We start from the raw sequence: 24,393 nt of genomic DNA on the forward strand, positions 1-24,393 counted from the left end.
AAAAAGGGATAGTTATAGAATAGGATTTTTAAAAAAGGTTTATTATAAAAGTTATAAAAGTTTAAAAATAAAAAACATAACTATAAAATAAAAAAAAAAAGTATAATATATTTTACAAAATTAAAAGAAAAAAACATTTTTATATGGTTATCTTTGTTATCATTAAAAAGTACATAAAATATATATAATTATAAATAAATATAAAAAAAACAGGCTTACCATTCTTGTGTTTTAAGACCGTAGACTGACTTTTTAGTTCCCTTAGCAGGTTTAATTAATTTTGAACCACCTTCTAAGAAAGAATATTTATCTCTTCTAACTTCTTCAAATTTCTTAATAAAGTCTTCCTTTTGTAAAGTTAATCCAATATCATCTAAACCATTCACTAAACAATGTTTTCTAAATTCTTCAATATCGAAATTTTCAACTAAAACTTCATCAGTTTCTCCATGTCTAATTTCTTGTTTTGGTAAATCAACAGTTAATTGAAAACCAGCTTTAACAACAGGGTATAATTTTTCTTTTATAACTTCTTGAGGAATTCTGATTGGTAATAATCCATTCTTACATGAATTATTGTAAAAGATATCCCCAAATGATGGAGCAATCATACATTTGATACCAAAATCTTTAAGAGCCCATGGAGCATGTTCTCTTGATGAACCACAACCGAAATTATCTCCAGTAACAAGTAAAATTTCTGCTTTACGGTAATCACCTACATTTAAAACAAAATCAGTTTCAACATCTTTACCAGTTTCTGGATCCTTAGTAAATCTAGCTTCATAGAATAAACCAGTTTTTAAACCAGTTCTTTTAATGGTTTTTAAGAATTGTTTTGGAATAATGGCATCAGTATCAACATTAGCTTTTTCTAATGGAGCAGTTATACCAGTAAGAACAGTGAATTTATCCATTCCACCTACTGTATCATCGATTTTAGCTTTCTTGGCAGCTGGTTCAGTTGATGAGGATTTTGGAATATCATAAAGACGTTCAGCTTCAGTAGTTGGAGTATCTTCAATGATTTCCTTTTCATGTTCATATACAGCATCTTGTAAAGCTTTATCTTCTTCTTCAGTATGAATTTGAATGGCAGCTTCATCATGATTTATATAATCAAATTCACGAATATCAGTGAAATGACCTTTAATGGCAGCAGCAGCAGCCATAGCAGGAGACATTAAATGAGATCTGGAACGAGCACCTTGTCTACCTTCGAAATTTCTATTAGAAGTAGAAGCACATCTTTCTTCAGGATCTAAAATATCAGGATTCATACCTAAACACATTGAACAACCAGCTTCTCTCCATGAGAAACCAGCAGCTTCAAAGATTTTATCTAATCCTTCCTTTTCAGCTTGAGCTTTAATTAAACCGGAACCTGGAACAACCAAGACTAATTTAACATTATCAGCTTTTTTATGACCTTTAGCAACTTTAGCAGCAGCTCTTAAATCTTCAATACGAGAATTGGTACATGAACCAATGAAAGCTTTATCGATTTTAATATCAACTAATTTAGTATTTGGAGTTAACCCTTGATATTTTAAAGCTCTTTCCATACCATCTTTTTTAATTGGATCAGTAACAGTTGATGGATCTGGAACAGCAGCAGTGATTGGTAAAGCATCTTGAGGAGAATTACCCCAAGTTATAGTTGGAACAATATCAGAAGCAGCGATTTTAATATCATAATCGAAATAAGCTCCTTCATCAGAATGTAAAGTTTTCCAATATTTAACAGCTTTTTCCCATTCAACCCCTTTTGGAGCTAATGGTCTACCTTTAACATAATCAAAAGTAGTTTGATCAGGTTTAATCATACCAGCACGAGCACCACCTTCAATAGACATATTACAGATTGACATTCTTGCTTCCATTGATAAATTTTCAATAGCTTTACCTGCAAATTCTATAACGCAACCAGTACCACCAGCAGTACCAATAACACCAATAACATGTAAAACTAAATCTTTTGAAGTTATACCTTCTGATAAATCACCATCAATGGTAATTCTCATATTTTTAGATTTAGCTTGAATAATAGTTTGAGTAGCTAAGACATGTTCAACTTCAGAAGTACCAATACCAAAAGCTAATGCTCCGAAAGCTCCATGAGTTGAAGTATGAGAATCACCACAAACAACAGTAGTACCAGGTAAAGTAAAACCTTGTTCTGGACCAATGACATGGACAATACCTTGTCTACCATCATCCATACCGAAGTAAGTCACACCGAAATCTTTAACATTTTGTTCTAAAGTTTCAACTTGTAATCTTGAATCATCTTGATCTATAAATGTAGACACATTTTTGAAATTTTTACGTGTTATGGTTGGAATATTATGATCAACAGTAGCTAAAGTACAGTCTGATCTTCTGACAGTTCTACCAGCATTTTTTAATCCTTCAAATGCTTGAGGAGATGTAACTTCGTGAACTAAATGTCTATCGATATATAATAAATATGATGATCCTGAATCATCCTTGTGAACGATATGATCTTCAAATACCTTATCGTATAAGGTTTTTGGATTAGAAGCAGCCATGTTTGAATATAAACTTGTTGTTGTTATGTTCTTATAGTGTTTGACTGAAGAAAGAAACAAGAAACAAATCAATCGTCCAGATTAATTTTAGCTTATTATATATATATTTTTCAAAACTGTCGAGGTCAATTTGTATGCGTCATATTAAAAAATGGAGAAGGCCGTCACCGCTCCTGTTGCGGAACAGGGCCGTTCGTACGGGGGTCTAGGCCAATTAAATGAATAGAATTTGTCACTGTTAAAAAAAGGAAAAAAAGGTAACGTGACTAATCATGTTACTTTTGTCAGCTGATCTAATCTGTAAAAGTTTTAAATTTTTTTTGATTTTTGATTTTTACAGGTTATTGCGATCTCAGTTTTTCCCTTTGATTTCTGTTATGCTACTTGCCCCTACTTAAAATCAATTAGTCAAGCTTAAAAGATTGGGATAGTTACACTTAGCTATTAGTCGAATATCAATGATACCAGCAGGGAATAGGAGGTCAAAGATAAGACCACCCAGGAAATCATTGGTGAGTTCTTCTTTGGAATCATCTACTACTGATCCTACTGTTGATTATGAAAAATCTTGGTCTATACTATCTAATGCTATAATTCAAATTCAAAATAAAAGCGTGTCAAATCTTTCATATGAACAATTATATCGTAAGGCTTACATATTGGTATTAAGGAAATATGGTGGAAAGTTATATGACAATGTGGCAGCCTTAATTACTCATCATTTATTAAATAGAAGAGATTATCTTGTATCATTAACTGATAGTGAACAATTCATGAAGGCCACTCTTACAGAATGGGATGAACATTTACAATCGATGAAATTCATCAGTGATGTGTTAATGTATCTTAACCGAGTATATGTGAAAGAACATAAGAAATTGTTGATCTATGATTTAGGAATTCAATTATTTAAAGATAATGTTATCAAATATAGTGATGATCAAGTAGGGAAGAAGATTGTGGAAATAGTTATACTGGAAATCACTAGAAATAGAAATGGAGAAGTCATAACTACTAATATGTATATTACAAAACTTATCAATATGCTTGAATTACTTGTGGAAAGTGGTAGCGGAGATATTCAATTTGGTGAGAATTATTATCAAAGTTCATTTGAACCTGCTTTCCTTGCAAGTTCAGAAACTTTCTTTTATCGATTATCTTCAGAATATGTTAATTATAACTTGGGAACAAGATATATTCAATCTACTAGTAAATTTATTAAAGATGAAGAAAGTAGAGTTAATTTTTATTTACCAGAATCAACTTATCCAAAATTAAACGAATTAATGAATAATATCATGATCAAAGATAAAATCGATACCATATTGTCTTTACCATATGATCAACAAGGTCTATCATATTTATTACAACCAGTAATTACTAATGTCATTGAGGGAAGTAATGAAAGATATCATATACAAGATCTTAAAACCTTATATGATTTAATAGGAAGAATAGATGAAGAACAAGGTATACTTCGTAATAAATTAAAACAGCATATTATAGCCCAAGGGGAAGATCTTCCAAAACAAATTAGAAGATCACTTGAGAATTCAGGAGAAAAGAGACCAAATCCAGCTACATTTGCTATTAAATGGATTGAAGCAGTATTAAAATATCATGAAGAATTTGCTGTAATTCATAAAGAATCATTTTATCAAGACTCAACCGTTTCCCAAGCTATTACTTATGCTATGAGAGAATTTATTAATGTCCCACCAAGTGCAAGGAAAGATACTAATGCTGTTAATGCTCCTGAATTATTATCGATATATATGGATTATCATATTAAACAAATTGGAAAACCATCACCATCAAAGGAAATCGATGCTATCAATACCTCTGATTCAAGAGATTATGTTGATATATTTATAGAAAAATCGATTCAATTTTTAAGATTCATTAAAGATAAAGATGCATTTGAAGCTCATTATGCTAATCATTTTGCTAAAAGATTTCTTAGTTCTAAATCTGGGTCTCAAGTTATTTCATCTAATAATAAGATGGGAATTGATATTGAAGAATTATTATTATCTAAATTAGGTGAAGAAATGGGTACAACATCATTGGATAAGATTATAAGGATGAATAAAGATATTAAACTTTCTAAGGATATTACTACCGATTGGAAGAAACTTCTTAGTCAAAGTACTAAGAAGGAATTAATTGATGTTGAATTAAAAATCTGTAATGTTAATGATTGGCCAAAATCAATGGTTAAAGATTATAAAGCGTTTACAAGTGATGAAAATGGTCAAACCTCATTTATTTGGTCAAAACAGCTTCGTCCTACCATTCGAGAATTTGAAGAATTTTGGTTTAGTGGGAAGAAAAATGATAATAAATCATTATATTGGAGTCCTAAATTTGGATCTATAGATTTAAGAATAACCTATCCTTCAAGAACTTATGATATTAATTTATCAACTTATGCTGGGATTATAATGTTATTATTTGCTCCCCAATCAACTGATAATTATGGGAATTTAGTTCTGGCATTTGAAGAAAATAAAGAATTATCGTATGAAGAAATTAAAGAACTTACAGGTATAGCAGAGATCGATTTAAAAAGACATTTACAATCGATAGCGGTAGCGCCAAGACTGAGATTACTTATTAAATCTCCCATGACCAAAGATGTTAATGATAATGATAGATTCAAATTAAATGAGAAATTCAAATCTCCATCTGTTAAAGTCAAAGTATTAACTGTTTCCGCAGCATCATCAGTAGCGGCTAATGCTCAAACCAAGGTTAAGACGGAACAAGAAGAAGAGGCGGATGAAGTGAAAGCCAATATTCTTGAAGGTCGTAAACTTGAAGTGAATGCCGCTATTGTCAGAATTATGAAGTCACGTCATACTCTTAAACATAATGAATTAATAGAAGAGCTCACAAAGCAATTATCGAATAGATTCCAACCGCTGATTCTGTTAATTAAACAAAGAGTGGAGGATTTAATAGAGAAGGAATATTTAAAGAGAGATGAAGAGGCTTCCAATGTATATCATTATGTAGCATAAATAGATAAGTAAGTAAGTAAGTAAGTAAGTACGGCAAGCCATCGGCCCATATCTACCAAGTAATATATTCTCCACATCATGATGCATCATGTAGAACCAGTATGCCGCTTCAGATACAATTAATTTTGCATCTATATAATGACTATTTGCGGGTTTATGACATGGAATTATTTTCGACACACACGGAATCGAAATCAGCAGCGGTTGTCCCAAATAGGAAATTATTTTCCACTATCAAACCAGAACAATACAAATCCAAATGGAAGTGGAGGAGGAAGAGAAATTTTCCGCAAAAGGCGTTCTAAAGTTAATTTATTGCTATAGATTTCAAATTAGGGTTTCTTCAATAGTTATAGAGTTTAAGCTATCAATAGATAAGATAATTAACAGATCTATAGATAAAATTTTTTAGTTAAATAAATATTATTTTTTAGAATGCCGGAATTGAAATTTTCAATATATTATATATAAACAGAGCTATATCTGATGATAATTGATCGACAATCATTTTTCATGCAAAGCCTTTTACATTAACGAATTATAATAATTAATCCATAAATGACAGTGGATGTTAAATTAGAAAATCAAATTTCAGTTGCCGAGGTAGGCTCATTATCATTCACTACTGATAATGATGATTCTCAACAATTAGAAAAGAGATTCGGCCTTTGGACAACCATTGCTTTACAATATTCTCTTATCTGTTCAGGTCTTGCTATTGGTACATTCTTAAGTACTGTTATTGGAGTTGGTGGTTCACCATTTTTAATCTATGGATTTATATTTGCAGTAACTTTGGATTTAATAATATGTTTCAGTCTTGCAGAATTAGCATCTGCATTCCCGCATTCTGCTGCCCAAGAACATTGGTCTTACTGTATCGCCCCAAAGGGGTATAAGAAGATACTTGGATTTTCAGCTGGGATCTTATCTTGTGCAGGGTGGATTTTTTCATGTTTTAGTTCTTCATATGTATCATCAATGTTTTTAATATCTTTGGCTGAAATTTATCATCCAGATTTCGTGGCAGAAGATTATCATTATTATATTTGTTTTGCTGGGGTTACTTTACTTGGATTTTTCTTAAATGTTTTCTTAGTTAGATTATTACCTGTCCTTACTAATGCTTTAGTATTCATAATCAATGCTGGTACATTATTTGTGATTATAACTTTATTGGCTAGAGCTCATCCAAAACAAACAACTGATTTTGTATTCAAAGAGATCACTAATGAAAGTGGTTGGTCTTCAACTGGAGTGGTATTCTTCCTTAGTTTACTTCCAAGTATTGTTAGTGTATGTTTATTTGATGGTGCTGTTCATATGACAGATGAAATTGATAATCCAAAAAGAAATATCCCCCTTGTTATGGTTATTGCCAATTCTATTTCAGCTCTTGTTGCTTTCATTTGTGCTATTATTTATATGTTCTGTGTTGTCAATGTTGAGAATTTGAATGATCCAATCGGTGGAGAACCAATTGTTCAATTAATGATGGATGCCTTTGAATCAAAAGCTTTAACTACTATCGGTGTATTATGTTTAATCTTTACATTTATTGGATCCACCATGCTTTATTATTGTACATGTTCAAGATTATTCTGGGCTTTTGCTAAAAACAATGGACTTCCATTTGGTAAATATATTGGAAGTGTATCTAAGAAATATAAATCTCCAGTCTATGCTATAAGTCTTGTGGTTCTTATTTGTTTAATCTTAGGTACCATTATGTTTGGTTCAAGTACAGCTTTAAATGCATTATTAGGTAGTGCTATGGTATGTGTCAACTTATCTTACATATTCCCTATTATTTGTTTACTTATCAGATCCAAATTTTCAATCTCACCTCAAAAGAGATTTGAAAACTTTGACGAAGATGAAATACAACCAGTTTTAGAACCAACTAGAAGAGTTCCATATTTCTCATTAGGTAAATTTGGTATGCCTTTGAATGTAATTACAGTGGTATGGGTTTGTTTTATGATGGTATGGTTGAATTTCCCTATTTATTATCCTGTCACAGCTGATACTATGAATTATGCTTCTGCTGTGCTTGGGGTCACTTGTGTGATCGGAATTATTTTAGGATTCACCTCATTCAAGAATTACGAGCATAATGTAGAAAGTGGTCATTAAGCTATTTTCACATATTTTATATTTATTTAAACATCTTTCAATTCTAATAATATACAATTTTGATATAATATTGCAAACTAGCTCGTCTTAATCTGTAAAAATTAAAAACTGTAAAATCCCCTTTCAAACTGTAAAAATAGTCAAACTGTAAGAAAAGCAACGATTTCAAAAAAATAAAAAAAATAAATCGAATATCAACTTGTACTAACTATTGTCATTTTCAATCATTAAGATCAATCATGTCAGCCAATGATATATTGGATGTGTTGAACATCCTGCGTGATGATCTGAAACAACCGGCTAAGAAAAAACAAAAGATTAATGCAGAACCAGCACCAAGACAAACTGGTATGGCTAGAGAGTTGTATAACTTATTAGGTCCAAATACTCCACCAGTTAATATTACCAACTTATCAACAGTATCAAGAAAAGATAATGTTAAATTCAAAGTATCACCTTGGACTAAAATGCCATTCAATCCTAATAAAACCAAGAAAGATGGCCATGAAGTGATTTTAAACCATTGGGTTAAAGGATCCAAGGAACTTTTGGAACAGGATGAAAAGGATAAGCCATACTTTTTTGATAAATTCGATGTTAAATTAGATATTCCTGAATTAGTTGATGAAGATACTTTTGATACCTACATGGAAGAAATCAGAGAACATCAAAAGAAGATAAAAGAAGAAAGAAAACAAAGAGAGAAAGAAAAGAAGGAACAAGAAGCAAAAGATCGTGAAAGACGTGAAAAAGAAAAGCAAAAACTTCAAGAGCAGAAAAATAGTAACAATAGTACTAATAGTAGTGATAATAAATCTAATCAAGAAACTGATAATGCAGAAGAGAAGAAGAAGGAATCAAATGGAGAATTATCATCGTCATCGAATACTTCTAAGAATGAGGAGATAACTGGAAATGCTTCCCCAAGTAAAGTAAAAGTGAGTGAAGTAGAAGCAAATGAAGAAAAGGAGACTACTGATGCAGAAAAAGACGAAGAAAAACCTGCTGAAGAAGAGGAAGAAGACGAAGAAGAAGACGAAGAATATCTTAAAGAACCATGGACTTATGAAGAAACTCAATATTTATTCGATTTATGCAGTGGTCTCGAACTCAAATGGCCCATAATTTATGATAGATATAATTATGGCACTGACAGATCTGCAGAAGACTTGAGAGAACAGTTCTACAGTATTTGTTTAAAGATTCTTGATAGTCAAGAAACTAAAAATCCAGCTTTAATCGATTCACTTAGAGCTTATTCCAAATATAGAGAACTTGATAGAAAACAATATTTGGAAAATTTACTCAAGAGAACACCAGCTGAAATTGCTGAAGAAGAATCCTTAGTGATTGAAGCACGTCGTTTTGAAATGGCTGCTAAGAAAATGTTGTTAGAAAGATCTCACTTATTATCACTTCTTGATTCCCCACAAAGTACCCAACAAGTTCAACAATATTTATCATCTCAAGGTATAACCAACTTATATAACCATTTAATGATCCTTGATAAGAACCAAAAGAAACGTCAAGCACAACAACTGAAATCTCAAGTATCAAATCAAGAACCCGTACCACCACCAATTCCAATTGCTGCTTCATCATCATTCAAAAAGGATAAATCATTTCAAACTCATTTACAACAATATCTTGCAGGTGTGCTTAAGCAAAATCAAAATGCTAATCCTGGTGTCAAACAAGAAGCAAATGCCATTCAACAATTATTAATGAAGAGACTTACACAAAAGGAAGAAGAAGCTTATGGTTTGTTCTTCCATGGAACTGAAAAACTTACCCCAGGTGTCACTTTGAGATCAACTCAAAAGCTTCCAGGTTTACAGCAAAAACAATCGGTTTTGAAATCTGTTAACCAAGTATTTCAAGAACTAGACATACCTACCGCTGGCGGAACAAGCTGGAAACCAGTCATGCCAACTAGAAAATCAATGGCTGCTTATGATGATTTACTCAAGTCAGTAGTAGCTTTGTTGGAGCTTAAAAAGGGTAAGGACAAGTTGGAATCCGAAATCAAATTGATTAAAAGTCAAAGAGGATTACAGTAAGTATATGTACTATAAGTTAATAGATTTGGTATTTATGTATATTAGAAATGCATGTAAATTAATATGTTGTTTTAAAAATTAAGTATAGGGTAGAAATGAAAAATGCAAATTTAGTTTAGAAATTGAAATTAAAATCTAAAATAGTAGAACTTGAAACTTGTGGTGGATTAACTTTAGCAACCAACGTATCGATTAAATAAGTTAATTCAGTCTCAAGATGTTTTAATTCAGAATCAGAATAAATAATAGGTTGTATAGCAACATCGCGATCTGGAGGAAGTATGTCACTAAGTTTATATGGCGAGTATGGGTATTCTAAAGTGTCCCATATAAAGGATTGATGTGAAAGTTCATAGCAATTAATGAAGATATTAGAAACTTCACTTACAAAATCAACGTCTTTGTATCCATCAAATAAAATAAAAGAATCTAAAAATATTCTTCCAATTGAAATCAATGATTTCAATCTATATGCTTTGTCTGATGTTGAAGTTAAAAAATCTTGATTTAGCTTGGGAGTTTCAGCTATCAGCTTTAAGAACTTTTTGAAAAATATTGAGATTTCAAACTGACACTGTCTCATTTGTTTTAAAAAGAATGATAATAAAATATGAATAATCTTCCATTTCTCATGTTGATTAGCTAAAATCGACTTACTGTAAATACTCACCAAATGATAGATGAGACCAACACCTTCACCAGTAGTGTATTTTAACAAGAGTTCATCATAATCTTGACTGAAACGTATTGCTTGTAAAAGATCAGAATTTAAAGCAGTTAATTGTTGTTTTATAGGTTTAGACTGCCAATTAAATCTATCGAGTTCGGATTGCAGGATTCCCAATTTAGATGCTAACAACCCTATTGATTCTTGAACTCCATCAATAATAGAACAATATTTTTGAATGGATTTAACCAGCTGAATGCACAACTCTTTATACCACTTTGAAGTATAGTAATTGTTAAATTCATTACTCATAGTCTTTAAAAATTCCACTGTAAAAAGCTTCTTACTAGCTTCTGATAGCCTTTGACTTCTTGAAATATTAATAAATATATTTGAGATCACTGCAACTCGATGATTTTGAATATGAAAAGAACAAAATCCGTCTGATACTAAGGACTTCGGAAATATAAATATTTCATTCTTTTCAGTAACTAGTTGATCTATTATACGTGGGACATAAGCAGAAGTCAGGAATGAAGCCAAGCTGTTCAATATTGACACAATGATATTCTCTCTACAAGCTTTTAAATTGGTGTATTTAAGAACTTCACTGTAAAAGAGTAATGCAAACTTTTCCCGCAGTTGTTGATTTCCAAGATATGGAAATATTTGCAACGCCATCATTGACCAATTAGAATCGGACGATAAATATGTACTTATAGTCCATATTTTAATACAAATTTCAGCAGTCCTTTCCACTTTCAGTTCTTCGTAAATGGTTGGCAACGGAATTCGATTCATTTGACTACTCAAAAATTTATTGTTCGTATTGATTATTCCAGATAATATGCTATCTAGCTTTGTCCTTTTCGCATCCACTTCAGTTTCTTTCAGCAAACGATATAAACTAGATAAAATCATAGGATTAAGATCCATGATAATTCTATCTGGAGGTCTTTCAGTCAATTTGGAGCAGATTTCAAGGAATTGAATAGCATACTTGATGGGACGCTTATCGCTAGTAGCTATTTCAAAAATCTTCGCTATAGACGTCCACAATTTTATTGCACCTGAAAGATTAAAGAATGATTTTGAAATCGTCGTTATTATAGCTATTAATGAATCAACAGGTAGACTAAGTTGACACTTAGCAAAAATTGTTTCAATATATAATTTCAAGGCTCTAACCGAAATTTTCAATATTCCATAGTCTTTGCTATCAGCAATACTCAGAACTAAATCAAAAATTTGATTCTTTAAATCAACCTCAGACAACTGTGATAGTAATAATGTGAAATTCATTCTGTTCATGAACATTACAAAATGCTCCTTATTGTCAGCGTAAGTATAGTTACTTGATGTGAATAACTTTGTAATCAATCTTTTTGTATTAGAACCTTCAGGTAAAGACGAAACATACGAATAAAGGAATAGCATAAATCTCTCGAAGAATGAATCTATCGGTATATCATTTCTCGTTCTTATTCTGCCTAACAATTCAGGGACAGCCCATTCATCATTGAAATTAGAAAACCGTCTTGAGGTTATGGTATTGTATAACAACAATATCATCTTTTCTTGAATTGGCCAGTTAAATCGTTGACTCAATAAATAGACGACATCCAAAAATCGATTATTAACTTCTGATTCTACATCCTTAGAAATTGTGTTATAAAGAATGTAGAACGGAGACCAGTTACATGTCTTATTCGGATCAGAGCACACCAATGCATACAAACATTCCAAAAGTATAGAAGCATCAATTTCAGTGATTAAGCTTGTTTCTAATGATTTGTTTATCAGAAACCAAAATTTACTCTGAAAGTTTAACAATAGATACATGACATGATATGACTCAAATTCTTTACTTGGGTGAGTACTTCCATGCAGCAATATATCATTAAATTGTTCTGCCTCGAAATGATGAAAGAACAAGCTCCAATATCTGGTGGAATAATTAAGAAGATCATTATTAGATTCAGATGACGATGTAGATGTTAAATTTATAGATTTTGAGTTGGAGATGACAACAAGTTGATAATAAATAAGCGTAAAGTACGGATATAAGAACTTCGAATGCTTTAGTGACGATGGTTGTTTAGCTTGACTCAAGACATTTAGAATATTTCTAACAAGCTTCCAAATTTTCTCAGCTGGCATCGATTGAAAGATTATCCACCAAACTAATATTCCCTTTACACTATCATACACTTCTTGAATTCCGGTATCATTAACTGAATGCAAGTTCCTAACCAACTTTAATATCTGTGATAAAAGCTTCTCCATAGTTCGTGTTGATTCATCACTGCTATTAACTAGAGTAAGCACATAAACTTCTCCAAATAACTTAATAGTTACCGAATCTTTCGTAATCACATAACTCTTTCCTTCACTCAATCCTTTTAATTTATAAATATCAATTTCTGATAATATGTATTCATTGGGAAAGAGTACTCCATTTCGTAAAATTGCTGTAGAGGCATACACACTTCTTGGAGCTGAAGGATTAATATGCTGATTATGATGTTTAATAAACTTTCTATCACTCTCAGCTTCAAAAACCAATGTTGATTGAATCGGATTACGAGAAAACAAATAATCGTTGAGAACATCTTTATTGTTACGATTTCCGAGAAGTAATAAATCAAGAGACTTTGACTTTGCTTGTTTAGTTTTCTGTTTCTTCTTCTTATTCTTCGTATCACTTAATACATTCAATAGCGTATGCTTTGTTAATGATGAATGATGAGAAGCAGTTATCTTTCTCGATGGTAGCTTTCTGAAAGTTGTATCTGTAAGAAAACGTTGGTTTTTATTATGAGATTTACCTGAATGACCCTGTTTTGAATTTGATTTTGAGCTTGTACTTAATCTTGGTCTGGAATACAGTTTTGCTCTTGAATTCGTACTGCTGGCAGCAAAAGACCTTGAGAATGGTTCGTGTAACTTGATTCCTGACAGAGTACCTGATTTCTTCTTTTTAGTATACTTCCTCTTCGCGCCTGCTGCAGCGGAATTCCCAGACGTGAACATAGGATTAATATAATCAGCTTCTACCACAGGACCATATCCTACTCCAGCATCGTTATCCAAAAATTGTTGATCAAATGATGTGTCGATATCTTCTGGCCGAGAATCAAAGTCAAACAAATCTGAAGCTGAATCAGATAACTGCTCGGTATGATCACTTCTATTATGATTAACTCTAACATTCATATAGCCATCTTCTTCCACTTCTGACGATGAAGAAGATGAGCCATCAGACATAATTCCCAAAGTATCAAGGATAGATGGTTCTGGTGTAGGAAGTCTACTTAAAATATCATTTGAGAAAGCTCCCATATCATGATAAACTTCAGCCGTATTAGCTTCGTCGGGGCCATCATATAAGAATCCCGCGAAGTCATTATCGGTACGATTATGGTTAGTGTTTCTCTTTTTAACTGCCAACCCTTTTCGATATTCAATTAACTTCTTTCTGTGGTATGTATTCTTTTTTTTACGAGACATCGTTTTGAAAATATCTAGTCTCTTAGCTGACTCTGGCGTAACACCTCTTAAGATATTCTTTTCCTTTACTAATCTACCACCAACTTGAATAAGGTCATCTTCTTCATCATTTTCTTCATTTGACTGTTCTTCTTCCTCTTCTTCTTCTTCCATGATAATTGAATTGTTGATATGTGTTTGATGGTGATGTTTTCTACCATAGCTGAACAAGTCATCCTCCTCATCATATTCTTCTTCCCGGTATACATCTTCATCATCTTCCTCACTGTTATTAATCGCCTGGCTTGAATATGGCCGATGGGCATCATCTTCATAATTATTATCGTTGGAGTTCTCATTCGAATTTGTTTCTTTATTTTGTTCCTGTTTATCCAAATCCTTTGCTAATTGCGATTGTTTACCTAAAATAGTATAGAAATTCTTAGATTTATATTTGTCATCGTAAGGGTACTTTTTCTTTAATTTCATATAATTGTAATTCAAAAGCTTAACAATATTCTCAAGGTTTTGCTCTGAATCATATATTTCATTAATGTAATTAAGATTTGATAATCCAAGATAATGAATTTGATCTGTCAAATATGGATGAGTTGAAGCAAAATTCCTCTTTCTTAATGATGTCCTTCTTATTGAGGTTACTGGTTCGTAGTTTCTGGAATCAAGATATATCTGTAAGTTGTTATTATCCTCAATGTGTTCTGGTGGATGTGTTATCTCATTGGGCCTGGATTCTGGTTGCTCATGACTGGATTCTTCTTGTGGCCTTTGGGATGGAACAATTTCAACAGGGTTTGTTGTCGGTATGATTCCATTTTCTAATTGATCGTAATCATCATCTTCACTATTTTCAATGACTTCATCTAGATTCGATTCTGATAAATTTTCCCATTGATTAGTTGTAAATAATTGGCTGAACTTGTTAGAGTTTTTCAAATAGTTCCGAATCGTGTTGCTTGAATCCTGTGATAAATCCTTTAAATTCTTAACTAATTTTGACTTTGAAATCATTGATGAATCCAATTCCAATTCATTTTCATTCTCTGAATCAGAGATATATTCTGGATCTGTCACTGTCGTATCATGTTTATTATATATTTGATTCTCTTTATCTTCATCTGATTGGTGCCTTCGCTGTCGTAATATTCTTTGGGACATATTTATTTATATATAATGATTCGTCTGGTTATTGAAAACTTGTTATATGACTGTTGAATAGAGCATTAGTGTGATATTTATAGATCTATCAATCATTTGCAGTTGATGGGTTTCTACAGATTCAATAACAATAAATAATTTTTTGTTTACATTTTTTAGACGTGTTTGTAAACTAAGAAAAATAAAATAAAAATAGTATAGACGCTACCATACTACACCAACAATTACTTGTCATCATTACGATAGGGAAGAGAAGCAAGTATGGTATTTGGGTCAACATTTCCAGGCAATATTATATCTGTTGGATATGAGCGGAAACCATTACCCAACAAATATAATCCAACTAAATGAGGCAAGAGTGTTGTAGAATGCTCACTGAAAATCAAACACTCACTTGTTATATAGCGAATCCTATTGTAAGTCAAAATTAAATATGTCAAGTTGGGAGGGGGAATCCAATAGGTTAAACTATAAATCCCATTAGAATGTAATGATAAATATTTCAATTCCTGTAAATCTTCCCAATATTGATATTCATTCAAATTTGTCAATTGACAGTTTTCGATACTTAAATATTTCAATTTTGAAGGAAACCTGAGTACGGGGAATTGAATTCGAGTACATTGTTTAATGTTTAAATCAATTAGAGTATCAGGAAGACTTGTTAAGGTATAGTTGAACAGAAGTCCATATAAAACCAACCTTTGTAAATTTTGTGGAAAGTATGTTGGTGCTATTGCACGTTCAGTTTTTCCTTGCAATGGTTTCACAATCTTTAACTCTATTAAAGATTCTGGCAAATCATTAATTTGATTTGAAATATACTCATAAGCCGATGAAATGGCAATTGTTAGTTTTTTAAGATTCTGTGGCCATTTGGTATTTTCTAAAATATTCATATGTTCGTTCTCAAGAACCGAGTCAAGTTCAATGGTTTCTAAACCCTTTGGCCAACTAAATTGATTGACGAGGTTAAGCATACCCAAAACTTCTTTAAATATCTTTTCACTTCTTTTAGTTTTATAAAACTTATCAGAAAGAATAAAGTGTTTCAAGTTAGGTAATTTGTTCAGAATAAGAACAAAGATACAATAATAGCTGTTTAAAAGACAATCAGTCAAATTCAAATATATTATTGAACTTGGAAGTGAACATCGAATTAATGAGTAAGGGTCAAACTGGACCTTTTTAACTGTCAACTGTTGTAATCCTTTAGGAAATTCTATAATATGGACTGGGAAATAAGACATATGTGTAATTGATAACCTTTTTAAATTGTTTCCAAGTCTTAATGATGATTCTTTTCCTAAAATATGATCATGTTCCATGTGATTCCAAATCGTTTTTGGAATTTCACAATTAATGTTCAACTCTACCAAGTTTGTTTTCCCTATTGCACAAACCAGATGATATTGAAGTTTGACATTGAAATTATTTTCATTCTTATTCAATTTCACATCAGTTTCTCGACAATAAAGTCCTTCTCCATTTGTCAAAGTTAAAAGTACCATTTCACTATTATTAATAATACTCTTCGAACTATCCCGCTTAAGCAATCCAAAATATGTAGAAGCTGTCGAAATGATATGAATTTCCCTAAATATCAAATCTTCATAACTTAAAATTTTATCAATTACTTGTTTATTTTTAAAACATATACTATTCAATACTTTATGAGGTTTACCTAAGGTGTTTTTTTTGTGTTGGTTGAAAGATTCTTTGCTTAAGAAGTACGGATGGTATTTATTGGTATGAGTCAGGTTAAATACTTTGGTATTAGTTACATCGCCATCTTCATAGTCATATTCATATTTATCATGAATACCAATAAAAGGAGAATTACCATCATACAGATATCGGATACAATTACTTTCACCATTTTGATCAAGATCTTCTACTTCATATTGTATAGGAACTTTTGGATAAGTAGAACTGTCCAAGTTTAAAATAATTCTTTGCCTGAAATATAAGGTAATAACAAATTGTCGTAATATTGGTAAATGATAGAACGAAAGAAAAGTAACCAAATGACTCATTGGTATTTGTTCTAAAATAATAAACATCACTTCATATGGCAATTTTTCCATGAACTTATTAATGAACTTAAAAATGTCTGACTGTGAACGAGTTATACGTGTCATATTTGAAAAGGAGGTATTAATGCAAACTGGCCTTTAAATCAAGATAAAAAGAATACATCCACTAATCTTGTATTATTATCTATGAATAATTTAATATATCTTTAAACTACTTTATTTATATTTGAACCACTTATCCCAATTTACATTAAAATATTTAAACTACTGATAAAAAATTACATCAATTTGCTTGGTAGCAAATCACTATCATACTGCTTCAAGTATTAATATACATAGTATCATCATCAAATGAAACTTTAAAATACATCTTGCGCAATCAAGCAGGTACGTGTATACTTAAGGTATAACGATATGTATGTTCATTCGTTTGAAAGTCTAAATTGAGAAAGAAAAGTTTCACTTTTTTCTTTTTTTGCAGTCATAAACGTCTAATAGCGACACTTTGAAAATATTGTCAGTGGGTCAACATTATTTGGAAGATGGGTATCATTCTTATAACTGGTAAAGTGATTACCATACATATACAATCCAATTAGATGAGGTAGGAGGATACTTGAGTTTTCCCCAAAGATTAAGGTATCATTAGACATATTAGGTATTCTATTCCCACTTAAAAATAAATGTATTAAACTTGGAGGTGGAATCCAATCTGAAAGTGAAACAATGTAATTCTTCATTAAAGATAAATAAGTCAACTTATTCAAATCTTTCCAATGTTTATACTCATTTGGATATGAAAATTCGCAGTCATCGACAGTTAGATACTTCAATAATAATGGAAATTTGATTACTTCAAATGGTATCCTCTTACACTTTGTCAAATTCAATTCAATTAAAGTTTGAGGAAATTTTATTATGATATTATCAAAATCATATCCTATAAGAACTAGCTTTAGTAAATTTCGAGGAATTCGTAATGTGATTGGTTTAAACCAGACACTATAATATGGATAAAATCTCAAGTCCAAATCAGTCAAGGTTTGTGGAAATACCAACAAACTAGTTTGAAGACCTTTTAAAAATCGAAGTGATAATCTTTTAAGGTTAGGTGGCCATTTCACTTTTCTTAAAATGCTTCTATGAGTCCATAAAAGCAATGCATCACTATAAATTACTTTTAAATTTTTAGGCCACATTAACTTTGAAGATGATTGTTGTATTAATTTATCCTCATAAATTTTCCTTTGATTTGGCAGTAAAACAGAACGGCAGTATTTAATTTTTAGATATTTCAAATGTGGTAAGTTATTCAAAATAACACAAAGGATGCAACTAATATCTAATGGACAATGGTCAATATTCAAATGAGTTAATGACTCTAGAAGTTTAATTTTTAAGAAATCAGAATCTTTTAATTCAGAATTCCTAATTGAAAATCGTTCTAAATGCTTGGGAAGTTTAAACTCATAGATTGGAAATTTGAATCTGCTTGATATTATCAACGTTCTTAGATTATCATTAACTAATACATTAGATACATCGGATAGTATCTCCTTGCAGAAGTGTATCTCCTCTAAATTTGTTAACCATTTTAAATTATTTTTAAAAATATGAATATTCACTTTAAATTTATTCCTAAGTCGCTTATAACTGACTTTCACATCTCCTGTCTTAAACCCTTCTAAATCTGTTAGAACAAGACGAATTTTATTACTACTTGTTATTATACTTCTTGAGTTTGTGTTTGAAAGAAGATCTATAAGTTCCTTCACACCACAAGTTATTTCAACGAATTTGAACCTCAATTCTTTGTGACTTAGAAGATCATTGATTAACGTCTTCTCATAAAATGACATAAACTTCTTACTTAATTTAAAGCCATCTTTGTCTGATTTGAAAAAATTAGTTTCAAATTCATAATAGTAATTTAATACTAATGGATTCCATTTATTATCATTAGTAGGAACTTGTAATCTAACATTTTCATCTTCGTCCTCCTCAAAATCTCGATCAGTTTGAGTACCAAAAGAGTATTGGCCAAGACATAGATATACATCATCATTAAAATATTCTGAAATGATGTATTGTCGTAATATTGGAAGATGATAAGCGGATAAGAATGGAACCAAATGATTTGGAGAAACTAGTTCTAAAACTGTATGGATCACATCGTATGGTAACGGTTCCAAATATTTATTTATGAATTCAAATATATAATCGTCATTAGTCTCAATGCTTGGATGGGAAGAGATTTTGGATATCATTTTACTTTAGCTATGACTCCAAAATAAATGATCTAAAACTAAAGCAATATTTATTTATATTATATACAATTCGTAAGTCAGTAACATAAAAATCAGAATTAGCTCTTTTATAAAATGGAAATTACGTTACATACAGACAATTGCATCAAGCGACTTAAACAACAAATATATGCTTAAAACATGGTAGTGCCTCTTTCTAAACTAGTTTCACTAGCTGATAAGGTCAGTCTGTCAACAGTTTTGGGAAGTTTAAAATTAGAAGGAATTCTTGGTAAACCCATATACAATCCTACCAAATGTGCAACACGTTCACACAAATTTTCACCGAAGATTAATAAATCTCTATAATCAATATCATTATTGGTTAAACACAAGTGAATTAAATTTGGAGGAGGAATCCAATTTGAAATGATTTCGATTTCATTGTCGGATAGTGATAAATACGTTAAATTTTCTAAATCTTGCCAGTATTGATATTCCTCTGGATACAAAAAATAACAACTGTCAATACTTAAGAATTTTAACAAACAAGGAAACCTAATTTTAAAATAGTTAATATTGTTACACAGACAAAGTTGTAATTCGATTAAAGATTTTGGAAATTCAGTAATATTATCCTCAAAGTCGAAACCTATTAAAATTAATCTTGTTAAATGGGGCGGTAGTTTAAATTGAATTCCGTTATTAGCAGCACAATTAAAACTCAAAACTAATTTAGTTAAAGTATCAGGTAAACCTTGGGTCATTTTTAAATCTATAATTTGGAATTTCAATTCTTCAAGTTTAGGTGGCCATATGACGACTTGTTTGATAGTTTCTTTATCTTCAGATCTAATATCAGTATCAAAAAATATAACTTTCAAATCTTGAGGCCAAGACCACTCGATAGGTATTGTTATCTCAGGTGGTTCATGACCCCTCATATAATATTTTCTTGTAGAGTCAATTATTTTCAGATAATTGTTTCTAATCTTCAAATATTGTAAATTTGGTAAACGTTTTAATAATACACCTAGTATGTATTTGTTATCCAATTGACATTTATTCAAGTTTAAATGGGTTAACGATGATGGAAAACTACATTCTTCTTGTTTTCCAAATGGATTTAAATGGGCACCGATTATAGATAACGATTTTAAATTGCAGGGAAACTTTATAGAACCAACACCTAAATATTTTATACCTGAAATCCTCATCTTTCTTAAATTTTCACCAAGTCTTAAACTGCTCCAATCATATATGTCAGCATGCATTATATCCACCTCCACTAAATTATGTAAACTAATAGATCCAAGTTGTAAATTTTGAATCTTGACAGTGAAATTGTTTAGTGATTTTTCAACTTTCACTCTAGGATCTCCCTTTTTAAGACCATGAGCACATAATATGGTAAGATTAACCTTTTCACTATTCATAATCACTGGATTCTTTTCACAAACCAATGTAAAGAACTCACTAGCCTTACACTTTAAATAAATGACTTTAAATTTCAAATCCTTCTGATTTATTATATCCTTTATCAGTTCTCTATAGATAAAAGGAAATTGTTTCTTTCGTTTTATAGGATTAACCTTTAATGTATAATAAAAGCATTCCATACCTTTCCTCTTACCTAATTTTAGTTTACCATCATGATAATAAAAGTCTCTACTACTATTCAAATCATCTATTGCTTCTTGATCTTCATCATCTTCTATGGATTCTTTATAGTTCTTTGGATAGTACCCTCGTTGATAATATAAAGAAATTTCATCACTGAAGAATTGTGATATGACAAATTGTCGTAATATAGGTAAGTGATGTAAAGTTAAAAACCAAGCTAAATGAATTTCATATACCTTGTTAATGATTCTTAAAATTAATTCATATGGTAATCTTTCCAAATAATCATTAATGAACTTTGAAATGTATTTTAATTCATGTTCATGTTTAGCTTTGTCTGCATCAGACATGAAGCTAGTAAACATTTTATTATATGAATTAACTCCAATAACAGTGAAATAATGAATGGATATTATCAAAATCAGGAATGGATGCAATATATATAGCAGTAGCTGTAAGCTTGTACTTACCCTAAATGAGATTTTTCTAGGCTTGCGATGCTTAAACTTGCATCAAGTCGCTTTGTGGTGGTTTTTGCAGTCAAACTGAACTATGCAGCACTAACACCATTAGAAAAAATATTAAGCATAGAACATTCCAAGGTTAGCGTATTATAAGTATTCCTAAATGCTTGCTCGAAAGAAGATAATTAGAATTGATTATAAAAGATTCTTGAATCATTATAATATTAATATCATCATATAAAAATAATGATTGAAGAATCCAAATATTATGCAGATGATAGCTCTGAAAATGATGAATATTCATTGCCTAGCAAGCTGAGTTCAGATCCATTGCCTGACAAATTACAAGGAATTTCAGATTAAGTACTACTTGTTGATACAACTTTGAATGATAATTTAGATAATTTACTTATTCCTGATATCCCCACAAAAGGTCAAATTCTACTTCATAATAATAAAGATGTTAGCTATGAAGACTCTCTGAATTTCTTCTTCGACAATGTACGTAAGTTAAAAGACTCTCCTCAACCAATAACTATAACCTTACAATTCAGACTCGGCCTTCATGATGATGGCTCTTCATTGAATGACTTATTAGCTAATTTCCTCCAAAAATTAGGATGTTTCAAATTTAAATTTTATATTTTTAAAATCGTAACTCATCAAAGTCCCGATCCTTTTGTTATGCCATCATCATAGTATTTCAAAGCTTTAGATATTATTGGATTTAGATTTGATACTGATCTTATTCCCAAAATTTTAGATTTATCAGAAGAAGATCAAGAAGCTAATTATTTAAAAAATGTTAATTTCCATATTGTATTAGATATTTCTTGGTTGAAGGCTGATATTGAAGAAATTCATTTAGGTCAAAAGATTAGATTAGATGGCTATGAATACTATAAACTTGTGTTTCCAAAGTTAACTAATCTTGGATTCGAATGTTATGATCTTGTCACAAGTCATAATTGGGCAGTATTTTTGTATCTAAATAATAAACAGAGAAAGAGCTTAATTTTAAGAGATTTTCAATCAGGAAGAATTTTTGTCAATGTGAAATTACGGGTTGATAAACTTTATTTAATCGGAAGTGAATTACCAATAATGATGTTTGAAATCATTAAATATTTATGGGAAGCAAAGGAAATCCATCTCTATGGAACTGCACTCTGTTATGAGGATCTTGAATGCAATATTAATCAACTTCCCGTTGTTACCGAAACAATCTATTACCTGCCTAATCCAAATTCGCCTTCACAAGATGCTGATGTCTATAACAAAGGAATTAAAAAATTCTGTTCAGATAATGAAATTAGTTTAATTGAAGTTCCCTTCTTACCGGAATATCAAACTGCTGTCAAATCTACAATGTTGCGAGGTAAACATAGCTGTATGCTCTGTGCAGCTGATTTCCGGGATAATTGAATTCAGAGTATTCCGGGGTTTTCTTTCAGTATAGTCTGTGATATCTAATAATTATAGTAATTACTATTATGAAGTCTATATTTAATTCTATATCTAATAAATAAAAATAGCCAATCTAATTCTAACTCTAATTCTAAGCTAATGGAACACCTTCAGCTTCCAATTCCTTCTCTTCAAATGCAATTGATAAACTTGGATCATCTTCAGATTTATCCAAATTATAAGGACCATAAGTTAAATATCCATCTCTGGTATGAGTATAAAAGTATTTTCTTTGATAAACGTCTAATTTATAGCCATGTTTCAAACGATTAATGAAATCTGGATTTGAAGTGAATGGTCTTGAGAAACCAATTAAAGTACGATCATCTGCATTTACATCTTGTTTTAAATGAGTATAATGGATCACTTCATCACCTTCGAATTTCAATTGTGGGATGTTCGATGGTAATAAATGATAATCTCCTTTATAATTGGTAGCATAACCTCCTGATCTGATTAATTTTCCTGACCAAGCTGCTAATAAAAGATCATTATTTTTATCAGCAGGATCAACATCAGTATTACCTGATACTCTAGCTTCACTAATGGATACATAAGCGATTTCTTCACCTTTATTTTTTCTTAATTCCAATTGTTTTAATAAATAAACACAACCTAATAAAGATGGATTTTCACTAACAGGTAAATCATCAGGATAAACCATTCCGAAATGAGTTGACCAAGCTGAAACTCTAATTCCAAGTCTTTGAGGTCCAACTTGAGGATGAGCGATTAATTTATCAATGATTTCCAATACGAATCTTGATCTATTTTCAATAGATCCACCATATTGATCTGTTCTTTGATTGGATAAGGGAGAAAAGAATTGTTCTAAAATGAATCCAGTTGAATTATGTAATTCAATATAATCAAACCCAGCTTTAGTGATGGCATTGACGGAAGATTGGACGAATAAATCTTCTAATTCATGGATTTCTTCAATGGTATAACTTTCTAATTCATTATTAAGTTCAATAGCTCTTTCTTGTTGTTCAATCAGATGATATAAATTTGCAGATGGACCCTTTAAAGGTAATTTCAATTCATTCATTAATTCTAAATTAGAAGCTCTACCACCACCAAAGATTTGACAACTTACAAATGATTGATTTTCATGAATAGCATCGGTAATTTTCTTTAATCCATTACATTGTTTATCAGTCCAAAGACCTGATTTAAAAGGAACCAATCCTGCTTTGGGATGAACATTAGTTGATTCGAAAATGATTAAACTTCCGGGATATTTTGATCTTGAATCATAATAATTAAGCATGATATCAGTAGGGACGAAAGTATCTTTAGTAGATCTTGATCTTGAAGTTGGAGCATGAACAACTCTATGATTAATGGTGTTATCTCCAACTTGAATTGGTTTGAAAAGTTTGGTATGTGCTAATGAAGTGTCTGATTTAGTCATGGTTACAAATGATCTTTTGATAATGGATGACAAG

General features: G+C 30.9%; 10 protein-coding genes across 10 annotated transcripts; 4 read left to right on the forward strand and 6 right to left on the reverse strand. All coding sequences in view use genetic code 12, as the record gives it.

Annotated features, from left to right (window-relative positions):
- Positions 1-140: 140 nt before the first annotated feature.
- LEU1 (3-isopropylmalate dehydratase) lies at positions 141-2,781 on the reverse strand. The gene has a single exon (XM_064904368.1). It carries the CDS (start codon positions 2,550-2,552, stop codon positions 216-218), a length of 2,337 nt encoding a protein of 778 aa, XP_064759634.1. The 5' UTR covers positions 2,553-2,781; the 3' UTR covers positions 141-215.
- Positions 2,782-5,857, forward strand: DFJ63DRAFT_247921 (cullin). Its single transcript, XM_064904367.1, has one exon. It carries the CDS (start codon positions 3,011-3,013, stop codon positions 5,576-5,578), a length of 2,568 nt encoding a protein of 855 aa, XP_064759635.1. The 5' UTR covers positions 2,782-3,010; the 3' UTR covers positions 5,579-5,857.
- HNM4 (Hnm4p) lies at positions 5,858-7,774 on the forward strand. The gene has a single exon (XM_064904366.1). It carries the CDS (start codon positions 6,137-6,139, stop codon positions 7,712-7,714), a length of 1,578 nt encoding a protein of 525 aa, XP_064759636.1. The 5' UTR covers positions 5,858-6,136; the 3' UTR covers positions 7,715-7,774.
- A 179-nt stretch (positions 7,775-7,953) lies between these two features.
- SWC4 (Swc4p) lies at positions 7,954-9,774 on the forward strand (the record flags this gene model as incomplete). Its single annotated transcript, XM_064906566.1, has 1 exon — positions 7,954-9,774. The coding sequence occupies one exon, from the start codon at positions 7,954-7,956 to the stop codon at positions 9,772-9,774; it is 1,821 nt and encodes a 606-aa protein (XP_064759637.1).
- Positions 9,775-9,889: 115 nt separating this feature from the next.
- On the reverse strand, positions 9,890-15,106 carry MMS22 (Mms22p; the record flags this gene model as incomplete). Its single annotated transcript, XM_064905329.1, has 2 exons — positions 9,890-13,631; positions 13,683-15,106. The coding sequence occupies 2 exons, from the start codon at positions 15,104-15,106 to the stop codon at positions 9,890-9,892; spliced, it is 5,166 nt and encodes a 1,721-aa protein (XP_064759638.1).
- A 224-nt stretch (positions 15,107-15,330) lies between these two features.
- On the reverse strand, positions 15,331-17,247 carry DFJ63DRAFT_315553 (uncharacterized protein; the record flags this gene model as incomplete). The annotated part of the gene is made up of 1 exon (XM_064906567.1): positions 15,331-17,247. The coding sequence occupies one exon, from the start codon at positions 17,245-17,247 to the stop codon at positions 15,331-15,333; it is 1,917 nt and encodes a 638-aa protein (XP_064759639.1).
- A 193-nt stretch (positions 17,248-17,440) lies between these two features.
- On the reverse strand, positions 17,441-19,495 carry DFJ63DRAFT_247916 (uncharacterized protein). Its single transcript, XM_064904365.1, has one exon. It carries the CDS (start codon positions 19,407-19,409, stop codon positions 17,634-17,636), a length of 1,776 nt encoding a protein of 591 aa, XP_064759640.1. The 5' UTR covers positions 19,410-19,495; the 3' UTR covers positions 17,441-17,633.
- DFJ63DRAFT_247915 (uncharacterized protein) lies at positions 19,496-21,495 on the reverse strand. The gene has a single exon (XM_064904364.1). The coding sequence runs from the start codon at positions 21,374-21,376 to the stop codon at positions 19,583-19,585; it is 1,794 nt and encodes a 597-aa protein (XP_064759641.1). The 5' UTR covers positions 21,377-21,495; the 3' UTR covers positions 19,496-19,582.
- A 226-nt stretch (positions 21,496-21,721) lies between these two features.
- DFJ63DRAFT_337634 (uncharacterized protein) lies at positions 21,722-22,900 on the forward strand (the record flags this gene model as incomplete). The annotated part of the gene is made up of 3 exons (XM_064908583.1): positions 21,722-21,794; positions 21,840-22,129; positions 22,175-22,900. The coding sequence occupies 3 exons, from the start codon at positions 21,722-21,724 to the stop codon at positions 22,898-22,900; spliced, it is 1,089 nt and encodes a 362-aa protein (XP_064759642.1).
- A 133-nt stretch (positions 22,901-23,033) lies between these two features.
- Positions 23,034-24,359, reverse strand: DFJ63DRAFT_323783 (uncharacterized protein; the record flags this gene model as incomplete). The annotated part of the gene is made up of 1 exon (XM_064907550.1): positions 23,034-24,359. The coding sequence occupies one exon, from the start codon at positions 24,357-24,359 to the stop codon at positions 23,034-23,036; it is 1,326 nt and encodes a 441-aa protein (XP_064759643.1).
- Positions 24,360-24,393: the final 34 nt, after the last annotated feature.

The sequence above is a fragment of the Scheffersomyces coipomensis genome (assembly GCF_036884675.1).
Source record: "Scheffersomyces coipomensis strain NRRL Y-17651 chromosome Unknown DFJ63scaffold_8, whole genome shotgun sequence".
NCBI lineage: Eukaryota > Fungi > Ascomycota > Pichiomycetes > Serinales > Debaryomycetaceae > Scheffersomyces > Scheffersomyces coipomensis.